Genomic DNA, 13,204 nt, shown 5'->3' with positions numbered 1-13,204 from the left:
TGATATTCTATGATTCCATGAGACAAAAGTGGTTTCACTTACTATGGACATTATATCAGAAAAATAATCATCCACAAAGGATTATGATTTGGTATTCTGTCCAGACCCTTCCTCTACATACAAAAATTATTCTCTGGTATTTTCTGCTGCTCTTTTTTTTCCTCTTCCAGAATCAGGTATAGCTATTTTTAAATATAAATTCTATCTCATTTGAAATGATTTGAAAAGTTCTTGACACCATACTTTTAATAACCATTTCAAATCCTATTTTAATAGAAAGTATCCAATGCAACAGTACTTCACAAAAATGTTGTGGCTGGTTCTCTGTGTGTATTCTTCAACATCTTGATTCAAAGGTTGTGAAATACCTCCTCCTCCTCAGCCCATCTGGATAAAAATAGGGACTAAATATGAATAATTTTCCCGCCACGTAAAAATTCGACTAAATTGTTGGTTTTATTTTTAAAAAAAGTTTTAATTCCTTTTTAAACACATTAAAATGTGTGAAACTTCCTGCTACAGTGTATTTATTGCTTTTTGTTTTATTTTGTCAGGAGGCTAATCCTCTCATAATTTTTGCATAGTTTGTAGTATATGTGTGTCTTTCAGCCAAACTTTCTTTTGAGGAGGTTGTGAAAATGTTTTTAATATGTGCATTTTCTGTAGTGGTCTGCAGCAGAAGTTGTGGACATCACTAACTTCAGAAAAGTGTTTGGAGAAGATTTTATTTCTGTATGCCTTGATTTACGCATTAAGTTGAAAATACCTTTCATAAAAATATTTGATAGTTGTTTCTTTTCTCCAGGTGCTCATTTGGTTTATGAAAATACAAAAGATGGGTGGCTTGATTAAGCTATTAATGGCTGTATTGGTCAACATCACTTTGGCTTTAAGCTAGTGAGCCATATTTTTTTCAACATTTAAAAAAATACACTACCAATAGTATGAGAGCAGTCTTGAATTTCCTGCAGACCAGTTCTGGGGAAAAAAGATTGTCCATTTGAATAAGAACTCAGTTCTGATTTATTTTACCAGAAGGTGCTAAGAGTAAGTAAGACAGTATGACTGTTAAGACTGTATTGGGACAAAAATAATGTAACTGGGTTGTTTTGTGGTTCACACAAGTGCTATAGGCTTGGATCCAGAATTATTCAAGTAGGCTGTGGACACTGTATCCAGTTCCATAAAGGCAGAGTAAAGAGTAGTGAGTTGTAAGTCGGGTAAGCTGCTATGTGGAGTGCTATTCTGGGTGGTGAGGGTATTGCTGCTGCTGTTACTATCCATCTGATAGTGAGAAGGGAAGCACTGAGAGGAGATTGGGGATGTTGAAATGAGAACCAAGGGATCCACAGCCAGGCTGTCATCTTTCAGTTCTTCCCAAAGATTTCCTATAACAAAAAACAAAACCAACACACTGATGTCGTCTTCAGCTTTCGTGTGTGCGCGTGTTTGCTTGTTTCTTTTATGTAAGAGATACTAGTGAGTGCACTCTTGGTGCATCATGTCTACTACTGAGCACTTGTGAGATAAAACAGACAGCAAGAACTGTTTTACAGCATCAGCTGACAAATTCACATTCAGCGGCATGTATACTTTAATTTAAAACTAATTTCTAGCCCATATTGTCGTGAACATGCCTTTGAAAATGTGAACTGATGAATTTTCAACTGAAAGAAGCAACAGCTTTTAAAAGTGCAAACTGCCCCCCATTCATCACAGCAGGGTATTGATTTTTACAACTAATAATGATGCTTTCAGTATGTCTACACTTTAAGATTGGGGGTGTGATTCCTACCTTGAGGAGACATACATTAGCTCTGGTGGAACTAAGGCTTGGTCTACGCTAGCAACTTTTGTCGGTAAAACTGTCGCTCGGGGTGTGGAAAACCACATCCTTGAGTGACGATGTAGCTATACTGACCTGTAGACAGTGTTATGCCAATGGGAGGTGGATTACCTATGCCAATGGGAGAAGCCCTCTCATTGGTTTAGGTAGCATCTTCACTGAAGTACTACAGCAGTGCAGCTGCACCACTGGAGCCTCGTATGTGTAGATAGGCCCTTAAAATCGAGTGTAGCTGCAGCCTGGCGAGTGATGGGAAGAGCTAGCATGGGTGGAAATCCTTCCCTCAGCTCAGTGTAGACAAAACTACAATGGGACAGACTTTCAAATAATGTTGGTGCACAATTGTGTGCTTAATCTGCACATGGAGTTACTGCAGTTATGTGGTCAAATCAAGTAACTGCATGTATGAATGGTCAAATAAGCAAACATAAGAAATGCTGCTTGTCCTAAAAGTGTACACTGCTGTTTCTCACTGAATGATGCAGAACGCAAAGGTGACACTAACTAAAAGTTTAGCTACTGCATGAGGGCCATATTCTCCACTCACTTATTGCGGGAGACTTTCTGTGGATATGGGGGAGTATATCTCCCTAAATTTGTAACTACGGTTTATGCATCATAATGTGAAATATAATTTAGCCCTCTTCCTAGAATAAGTTTGACGTACTCCATGTAAATGAAGACTGTATTGGTCTTAAGTTTGTGAGATGTTTGACAACTTAACAAGTCTCATTTATTACTTATTAGACAGTAAACCCCAAACCCAAGGCCAGATCATTTTGTAGAATAAAAAAGGCCATAGAGTAGAGAAAGGAAAGTAATTTAAGATGGAATGGCTGAAAAACCAGTGCAACAGCAGCGCTTGTGCTTGGTGGCTGCATGCCAGGGGGGTCAAAGGTACAGAGTACAGGGAACACAAATCTGTGTACACACAAAATAAGGTATTTAGAAATGGTGAGGAGCCAAGAGAGAGGAATGGACTGTTGAATTTTGTATTTGGAAATGTGCAGAATGGTGCACTTAGAAATCCACCTGTTTAGTCATCAGTAACTAATGGAGAAATCTATACGCTACAGGTTTTTTTTGATCATTTGGAGATGGTCTGGCAGCTTCTGATACCATTGTTCCCCGTTGCCTTAGATCTTGTTGTCAGTGGAGCTGGAACAATATTTTGCACCAGTGCCTTGCCATGATAATGATGTGCACTCAACCCTATTGGATTCACAGGCTTGCACTGTGCCTCTTCCGTTTCTACTGCTGTACTCTGTTGTATTTCCATGAGGATGTTTGGTATGCCTCTTGTCCCCTGAAGCTGGGCAAACCCTACCCTTCCTATGGCATGATCCATCAGGAGCTCTACAGCCTCTAAGCCATAGATTTTTCACCTAACTTTGGCTCTTCCAATGATTATTATTTTTGCAGTGGAAGGGTGATTTGGGCCTTGAGCACTATATCTAGTCAAAGGAAGATTTGTTTGGCTGAGAACAGGAGCTTGGATGTCTGCACTACACAATCATTTCAGCAAACTTTACCACGTTTAGGAGGTTAGTGAGGTGATCACCCAAATATCTGTGGTAAATTGCATAAGGAGTAAGTTGCTTTTTTTTTTTTTTTTTTTTTAGCCAAAAACTGGAAGAGGATTGTAACAATAAGGGTGAATGCAACTAAAAATTATGTACCATGCACTCAAATAAAAACATGTTTTCTTGTTCTTATGTGATATTGTATCTGACATTCATCTAATTACTATGTCTGAGATACTTTTTACTTAGGAAATATGTGTGATGAGGTGGAGGGCTACATTTGACATATTGCATTACTGTGCAGTATTTAGGGACCACAGATTTTGCAGGGAGTAAACAGTTTTCCAAGCTGTGGTTCTAAATGATATCTTCTCTAGGTAACATTCTCTATAAGTAATATTAAATTCTATACTTCATGAGATAATGAATCCTAGTGAACTGCTCTTCTCTGGCTGTGGAAAGGACAAGTAGCCCAAGAAAAGAACTAATGGCACTTGTCTAGTAGTTGCTTTTTCATGCATGCAAGGAGAAAAGGAGATTTCTTCTATGGTTAGGTCTTGATATCATAAGTGTGCAAATAGCAAATAAACATTTAGTGAAATATCAGGCACTTACCTTGGAGATCAAAGTCAATCAGGGAAGGGTTAAGAGCATCAATATCATTGCTCATGTCTGCTTCTTGCATGAGTGTGTCCTGCATTGTCCTGGCTGTGGAGTGCTCTGTCAATATCTTCATACCATGTATGGGAGGGGTCTGGGCTGGCAAAGGTGAGTCTTGGGTGGTGCTAGGTTGTGCTCTAAGTTCAATTTGAGTATCTGCAGAAGGGAAGATGCTCTGAGGGATACCAGGTGATTGTTGCATTAAGGTAGGTGAGATCTGAGGGAAAACCTGTGGTGATGTATAACATGGAGTTTGGTGCCCCCCAAGCAAACTTGGTAGTGGGTTCTTGGCACGTAGAGGTCCTGTTGTGTGAATAGCGTGTAAAGGCTGTGGGATATTAGATGACAGGGATGGCTCAGACAGAGAATGGGGCTGGACTGACATCTGTCTGGAAACTGTTGAACTTGCCACACCAGTTGGATTGCAGGACACTGTTGAAGATCTTAGTTTTTCAGCCTTATCTCCTATCAATGTGTCAAGTTCTTCTAAAAGACAAAAGCAGAACAAAAATAAATTACAATTTGATGTAGGGCTGTTAATGCCTGCCCAACATTGAGCTTGTGAGTCTCCCTAAGTTGCAACTGGAATTTTAGTGTTGCTCAGAAAATTAACACCAGAAGAAAATGCCAACCTTAAAACAGCAATGAGATTAGTACCTAGTGTGGAAAAACAGACCCAGGGAGTACCCATCAATCTCAAGTGAGTGTTTCATAAAGTACTTTTTTTTTTATTTAAAGATGGGATAGTTGCATGCTAAATAACCCCAGTTTTATTCCTCAGTGCTTAATTCTGTCTCTTTTGTATCAAAGATTAGACAGATGTCAAGGGAGATGCATCTTTCACTGAAATGATAGGGAATACACCTCTTAGCTCTAGGGTGCCTTTTGGTCTGTAGCATTATGAATGTTTGGAAGTCTTTCAGCAAAAAACAGCTGTTACTCTAGCCCTAATCCTACATTTCTGTGCTGCCACCCATTTAATAAGCAAGAGGCCTTGGACATGGATCATGTCCCTTCTCAGCACCCAAATCCTTCTCTATTGCTTGATTCTCAAAATCTTTCCACAGAACCCTTCTTAGCAGCAGGCAGTATATCACTGTTTGAGAACTAATGCACCAGCATATTACTAACCTGGCTTTGCCATACTTTTCCTCACAGCAACTGGATCTTTCCTTTTCCATTTCTGAAGCTCTTCCTGCATCTTATCAATTTTGGCCGGATTCAGTGCCCACAAACAGCCTTTCCGAGAAGAGCCACCTGACTTGTTTTCAACTTTCTCAAAGCATTTGTTCAAGGATAAGTTATGGCGTACAGAGTTCTTCCAACCGTCTGGAGCTGTCTAGAAAAACAAATTCAAACTAAGACATGAACTGGACGATAGATTCCCAAATATATCTCTACGGTGTCTCAAGTTCTCTGCTGAAAGGATAGCTTTGTGTATTGTTAATGAAGGTAAAGAGCTGCCAACACACAGTGGTTTGAAAGAGAGGCTGCCCAAAGAAATTAGAGCTGGAAAAGGGCCATTAGTTCAGATCTATTCATTTCCCAAAAGGACCTTCACAAGATCGTTTCCGGCATGTATTTGTCTGTTTTGACCAGTTTAGTTTTCAAAGATCCCAGCAATGATTCTTTCACCACTTCCCTTAAGAATTTGTTCCACAATCTTATGTAGAACTCACTGTCAGGAACATTTTTCTGATAGGAACTTTTCAAGAGTAGAAACTCATGATTACTCATTCCCATTCTCAAGCCGATTTTTTTATGAAGTGTAGTTACATGATAATGTCCAGTATTTTACAATGGATGAAAAGTACTGTTGGATCCTTAATGATCACGTATGGTCAGACAGAACCTCTCTTTTACCCAAAAGGCCTTCCTTCTAGAAGCACAACATCCTTTCCTCATCCAAGAGATGCTCAGTGCCACTTATCATAAGTGGGGCATTGGTTCAATGCTGATTCACAGAGAATGGTGTCACATGTTGAGGGTATGTTCCAAAGACCATAGAAGTCAATGGAAAGACCTCCATTGACTCCAGTGGGCTTCCAGTTAGGCCCATAATCACTATTATCACTTCCTGCAGCACCCTCAGTTTTTCCTTTTTTTTTTTTTGGTCTGCTGTCCTAGTACTGACCAGCTCTTGTTTATGAGATTTGCAAGTTCATAGCTCAAAACAGTAAGGCTGCTTGCAGCCTCAAAAGGCTGAGACCAGAATAAACCCATGACTTTTCACATGGCAGTACCTAGCACTGGCAAATAAGTTTGCCCTTCATTTTGTTTAATGTTTTAAAGTGCTTTTGAAATCATAATTAGGTAGAGATTTTGGCTGATAATAGTTGTGTTGCTTCTTCTTTTTGGATTATAAGGACAATATGCCAGAGGTTAGCAGTGATGGAAAAACATGACATTTTAAGATGCAAGGAAGTTTGTGGGACAGTCACCAAGTTCCAACTAGCAATTTTTGCACAGGAGTGGCCACTGGATCATTCAATAGTGAGCTCACAAAAATCAAAAGAAGAATTAACTATACAAAGAAGGTTCATCTTTAGTCCACTTCAGAACATCTAGAAAAAATTCAAGCAAATAACCGAATGGCTACACATTATTTGGACTTCACCTGATTGTCACAATAGACATCAACTAGGACTTAGCATGTTACTATGGGTGTAATTTTGTGTGTTAGCAAATTGTATAACTATTAGGCTGAGTCACTAGCCTTCTAGATGAGGCAAAACAGTTTCCACACCTGACTACTGCCTTTTTTTCACCTTTATTTTTAAGCCAGTTGTTAAAATTGGGAGGTTCTTAGATTGAACAATACATATAATTGCTTCAATAAAATAACCCCCCCACCCCTGCCATTTTTATTCAAGATCTCTCTGATCAGTGAGATAAAAACCGTTCCCTCCTTGCCCTGAGGGGAAATTCTGCACTTAATCACAAAGATTCAGAGAGAGTAGAAGGAAAAAACCTACAGCAGAAGCAAGATTTTCTCCATTGTATAGGCCTAGAAATGCAAAACAAGAAGAAACATTTCTATCTGACATTTCTTTTACTTACAGGTATAATTTCACATACTGGATTTTTTTCATCACTGTCTATTTAGAACTGAAGTTTGAAAAGAGAAGTGGTATCAGGAATCTAAAATTTGGTTTTCCTTAGCTTTGTTGGAGGACAACTGAGTGGTATAAGGATTATTTACTGAGTGTCCTTGAGACCTTAATTGAGTGGGTGAGGGTGTTGGATCTTTAACAAGGGCTTCTTTTATTCAAAATATTAATTAGTGACAGAGGTTAAATAGATGTTAACAAAAACAAAAAAACAGTGTGTTAGCCAATCTGAAAAAAATCCATTCCCCTCTTAATAGCTCAGCTTTAACTGTCTTGACTCATGTGACATCACCATTTTATTAGTTCATCAGAATCTTCAGGGTGAGTGAGGACTTTAATTCTAATTAAAAAAAACAAGCAGAAAAATTGGGCCGTCTTTATCCACCACAAAGCAGCAAATAGGGGCAGTAGCCCAATTTTGTTCCTCTTTGCAGGTCATCTTTAAGTTGATGCCAACCAATTCCAAATATAAACAATAAAGATGTTCCCCTTACGTCCAGTGTATACTTGATTGTGAATGATATAGCTTTTTAAAAAGCAGAACATGAGATTTTATTTCTAGCCCAATAAATGAAAGATTATATGTCTGCCCTGTCCCTGCCTAGTAAGGATAATTAATGTTTCTGCTCAGCAGTAGAGAAAGTGGGGAGTGGCATATGCTTCCCAGAGGTTTTCAGAAAGGGTGGGGCACATGCTTTGAAATACTTTTTTGTTTTAGATGTTCCTAAAACTATTAGTAAGAGGACTGGTTCTGAAGAGTGATGCCAGGCGATGAATTGGTTCTGACATCAAGATCTCAAAGATGCTTGTCAGGGAAAATCTAACGCTTTACCCAGTTCAGTTGTCAGAATGGTCCAACAATGTGTTAATGATGCATCTTCTCTTGGTAACTGTTTTTTTAAGTTAAGACTTTTCTTGTCCAGTATTAATGAGCTTTGATCACCAAAGCTGCTGTTCTACAGTTGAAACCTGGTAACTAACTGGCTCCTGTCTCACACCAAGCAGTATGGTGGGAGGGAGTGTAGAATTTAAGAGAGGGAAAATACCTTGTGTTATGGTCCCATCAGACCACAAACTTTTCTAACCTCCAGACCACTGGCAGTATTTTTATCTCCAATTTATCTATACATAAATTAGTGTTTCTCTGCACAGACCCATTGATCGTGACCGCCTCTTGAAGTTTAAAGAGTTTTATGATCTTGCAAAACTCTTTCTTTTTAAATCTGGCTCTCAAGAGAAGGGAGAGGTACTTCAAAGAGCAATTCCACTTTAGCTGAATGGATTTTTTTTTTAGGACGTAGGAGTTGGATTGTTCTGTTTCAACTAGAAATGAGACTGTTGCATCATAGAAATTGCATTTGCTGTGGCAGTGAGTAGAAGTTAATTTGACTGGGCTTGTGTCATCTAATGTCTCCCAGCAAGATCCCATGTGCATTTGTACTATATGGTTTCTCCCCAGCTGTAATTGCTTCCCCACCCCTTGGCTCCATGTTCTGGTAACTACTGAGTGATTTTTGATAGAAAAAAAACAAAACTATTTTTGCCTGTCTGCTGAGGATAACATAAAGGGAACTACTTCACAAGGATCTTGATGAAGACTTCCAAGAGAACAAGTAGTTCATAGGGCAGTAACCTATTGTATGGTGGATGACTCTGGTAATTTTATAGATTAGATAGAGCTAGAACTGATTGCCCAAAAGTAAAAGATACAGTTCTGTCATTTTCTATGTTTATTTTAAGGATGTTTGGGATGAAATTATGGAATTTAGAATTAAGTGACTTAAGTGGGGGGACACAAGGATATGAGAAAAGAACTGTTCACACTCCAAGGAGTTGACATCTTGTGGAGTCATGAATGGGAGGGAAAGGTATCAGAAATGGCACCTTCTCTCTGACTGTTACTGGAGTGGGGAATTGATGCTCAAAGGCTGTAGTGGAATATATGCAGAAAAATGTGCTTAAGGAAAGGATGGATGTTTCACTGCTATTTTACACTATATCAGGAACACATTCAAAGGGCAGGAACAGGAAGAGGGACTTAGTGGAGCAAGTTTCTCCCACTCCTAAGAATTCTATGTATTTATATTAGCAATAGCAGCATTGGGTCTGGAACAGCTTCTTTTATTAATCTGGTGTGAACCATAAGGCAGTGTAACTTCAGTAACTAGCAAATAAATACAGGAGTGTTTATGGTTATGTTTATAAAATTTATATTTTGATATGTTTTTAATAAACTGACTTTTTGATTTGAAATGTATTGAATTTATTCTTCTAGAAAATAATATAGTCCTCAAATAAAGATGCAATACTTGGCTTTAGATCATATAATTTGTGCATTGTGCTACGAGGCATCATAGTTTAGCATGCTATTAATTCATGTACCTGGTGTTAAAAATAAGGGGAAGGAAGTGTCATTTTTTTAGAGAACAAATTCAAGACTCTGAATTACTCCTTGATTTGGAGCAGCATATTTTGTCTAACTTCTAGATTCCTTGTGATCTGCCTTAAAAAAACAAACAAACAAAAAAACACTTTTCCAGGTCACTGTCATGTTGTTTAATTTCCTGTTTGTTTTTGGTCAAATAGCTGAGTCCCTTGTGACATAACAGTATAAAATAAGAGTGCACATTGCATTAAACTGTATTATAATGATGCTGATGGGGATTGATGGTCTTTTGTTGCTGCTGCTCTGGACTAGTGCTGTGACAGCAGGTCTAACGCCAGCCCTGGCAACCCCATTAAAACGAGGTCACGACCCACTTTGGGGTCATGATCCACAGTTTGAGAACCGCTGTGCCTATACAATACTCATCCCTTCTGCATAGCCTAGGGTAGTGTGTTGAGTACACACTAGACTCATGGACTAGGCAGAGGTTCCAAACTTTTTTTTTTTTTTTTTTTTTTTGGCTGTATCCCCCTTCGGAGAGTCATGTCCTATGCGACCCCTTCCATCTGCCATGGAAGACAGGAAAGCGATAGCCCAGCCATCTAAACTGGCGATTCTGGGGAGAGAGGGAGGCAGGGGTTGAGTTGCATGGGAAGATGCAGGGGGTGGCAGGCGCTGGGTGCCTAGGGGAGGCAGGGTGTGGGTGGGTGCTGGGTGCCTGCAGGAAATAGAGAGGCAGGGGCATCCCTGGTTCACTCCTCTCCTTTTCCCCCATCCACACCCCGTCAGGAGCCGTTCCCAGGTGCCCAGCTGCCTCCCCTTCTTATCTGCTGCTCCAGTGAGACTATTTTGCAGCTGCCAGGGAGGCTCTGCCTCCTTTGCCCTGCTGCTTTCCAACGCATGAAGCCGCAGCCTACAACAAGACCCACCAGACACACACCAAATCTGGCTCCCCTGCAGTGCAGGCGCCTCAAGGCTGCCTACCTGACCAGAACTTGAGCAGAGCCCCCTCCCTGACCACAGTGAAGTGGTGGCTACAGCCTTCTAATGGTGTCATTAGATGAGGCCTGTGGTGGCCTGCAAGATGCAGCTGACTTGGAAGTGTCCCTGCTCTGCTGCTTGTGGCCCCCTGATAACCTCAGCATGTTTCCACCTCCCTCCACCCCCCAGTTTGAAAACCAAAGGGCTATGAGATGTATACTATGTCATTGGTTAGATATTGCTCTTGTATTCTAAGAAGCCAACTATCCATTTCAGTAGAATGGACCTGGTCTCTTACCCTGTGCTGACAGGCAGATCTCAAGGAAAGGGGGAAGCAGAAAGGTATTGAAAGCAATTTTTAAAATGAAGAGCTCACCTTAAAGTAAGGAAAGTGTTCCGTCATGAAATTGTAAATCTCACTGACAGGGAGACTCCCTGTTTTACTGTTTTTGAGCGCCATGAAGATCAGGATGCTTTGGGAACAAAGAAGAAACAGTGACGGCAAGATTAACAGTCAGGCATGAAAATCTCTCTTCAGGAAAGTGCATGTCTGATTCTAGAATGCTCTTTCAAAAATGTAAATAAATATATAGAAAAATCATGTTTATGTGACTAGTTATATTTAAATAAAACACAAATCAATTTATTATAAAAAGGCATGATAGCTTCACATTGCAGCCTGTATTATTTGGTTTCTTGGTAATAGAAAAAAAGACAACTTTACAGCATGTGCAATTCGTTTGTTTGATCTTCACTGTAATAAGATGAATCCTGGTGATTCCTAAAGGCTGCATGAAGTGGTTACAAGCAATTTCCTGGCTATCCATTATGTTGTGTAAGGATTGCAGCAGTAACTGTTGCTCTACACCTAAAGGATCTGACTTCAGTTGAGTTACATCAGTGTAAAACCAGTGTAATGAAGTGTAGGATCGGGTCCAAGGTTTTCAAACTTAGTTTGGTGGGTCTTGCAACTGCGTGAATTTGTTAACACTGAGCTCAAATGCGTAGGCTGCCAAAGACCCCATCGGGAATGTCAGACTGACAATGATAAAGGTCTTAAACTTGAATTTAACTTGTAGTAGTTTACTTTGGCAAACTGTCCTCTGGAGAAGAGTTCCCGCTAGGGTCTTTGCTATTGCGATGGCACACAGACACTGGAGATGGGCGGCGGTGTAAAGCCCTAATACAGGTTATATGGTCACCAAAGGACCTCCTGTGTGCAGGACAACTAGATTTATTTCAGATACTCCAGGACAATGGGGACTGAGAAGACTGTGGAGGCAGCACTAGTGCTGTAGGGTTTAGTTTCACTGAAAAAGCAGATGGTACAAGAGTGGAAAAAAAGCCCACACTTTACAAGGAAAACACTCTAACTTCATAGAAAACATTGCTTACCAGCTGTCCCTTGTGTTTCCAAAGAGAGAGAGTGAGAGAGCGAGCATGTGTGTGTGGTGTCCAGAGAGAGAGAGAGAGAGAGTGTGTGTGTGTGTGACATATTCCCTGTCTTTCCCATTAATTGCCCACATTCAGCAGAAAAGAATTAGCATTATTTCATATCCTGGAAAAACCATTAGTTGCCAGGAGCCCCATATTCGTGAGAAAACAAACACATAATTTAATATTATATATTTTATATTTTAAAACTAAAGAGTGTATATGTGCGCACGCACACACACATACTGCAGTTTTTTATTTACGTGCTCAAAAGTATGTGAAATGTTTGTGAGCGCCTTTCCATATGACTTTCCCTCTATCTTTGCTCCAGAATCTAGGACATTTCATGATTCGTAAGTTTCAAACAAATGGGAGCAAGCACTATGTTGCAAATTCTGTATTGGGGGCAGGCTGTGTCTAAATAGCATGGTTCCCCTAACTTTTAGACTTGGGAAAAAAACAGGTAGTTACCTGTAGGAGTAGATGGGTTTAGGAAACAGAGGCTGCTGGGATTCTTGACTCCCTTGAGGAGCGATTCTCTGGTAAGGATAGTGTGATGAGGTAATATAGGTTACAGGATAACTGCCTCCTGACGAATACTGACAACATGATAAAAGACAAGTTAATTGATTTAAAAGCAAAAGAAGCAAGAAACTCCCAGAAACTGTCTTTATTAATAGTAGCAATAAACATATTTCTGAGGATACCTTCCACCAACCCAATATGGCACTACACAGAGAAATAAAATATTACATTAATTACTAGATTAAAAAGAAACAAAACAGCATGAAATACTTCAAACAATAAAATACACCATGAAAGACTAAAACTCTAAAATAAGACAAAAGATTAAAGCTACTAAAAAAAACTCTGGGGACAAGAAGGAATGTTTTTTAAAAGTGGAGATGAGATAAACTAAGACAGAAGCCCAATGGGGCAAATTCATTCTGCGCCATCAGAGTAAGCACAACAAAGCCTTCCTTGCTTGCTGACTAAATTTAGACATGATGATGCAACTTCTAAAGGATGAGTGGTGTCAGAGTACACATGAAAACAAATAAATCCTAAAATAAGCAAAGCATCTTCTTCCACTGGCCTGAGAAAAAAATGAGGCAATTCATTCTATCAAGTCTCTAACAGCTTAAGAACAAGAAACAGCTTATTTTTGAGATTTGAACTCTGTGCCAATCCAAGCATTGTAAATAATTGAATCAATGGCCGTCCCATTTTGATTATATCTTTTGCTGTAACAAAATTACGCAAA

The 13,204-nt window shown here is 39.6% G+C and overlaps 1 protein-coding gene across 1 annotated transcript in view; it reads right to left on the bottom strand.

Moving 5' to 3' along the window:
• Positions 1-1,016: 1,016 nt before the first annotated feature.
• The window catches only part of FOXN1 (forkhead box N1), a 47,482-nt gene continuing 35,294 nt past the window's right edge, over positions 1,017-13,204 (bottom strand). Inside the window, exons 5-9 of the mRNA XM_054008369.1 lie at positions 12,412-12,539; positions 10,883-10,979; positions 5,161-5,368; positions 3,985-4,515; positions 1,017-1,388 (exon numbers count right to left, since the gene is read on the bottom strand). Coding sequence (XP_053864344.1) covers positions 1,117-1,388; positions 3,985-4,515; positions 5,161-5,368; positions 10,883-10,979; positions 12,412-12,539 — 1,236 coding nt within the window. The 3' untranslated portion in view covers positions 1,017-1,116. The remainder of the gene's footprint in view (positions 1,389-3,984; positions 4,516-5,160; positions 5,369-10,882; positions 10,980-12,411; positions 12,540-13,204) is intronic.

Source organism: Malaclemys terrapin, chromosome 18 (assembly GCF_027887155.1).
Source record: "Malaclemys terrapin pileata isolate rMalTer1 chromosome 18, rMalTer1.hap1, whole genome shotgun sequence".
NCBI lineage: Eukaryota > Metazoa > Chordata > Testudines > Emydidae > Malaclemys > Malaclemys terrapin.
The sequence above is the reverse complement of the archived record's forward strand: the minus strand, read 5'-3'. Positions and strand labels throughout refer to the sequence as shown.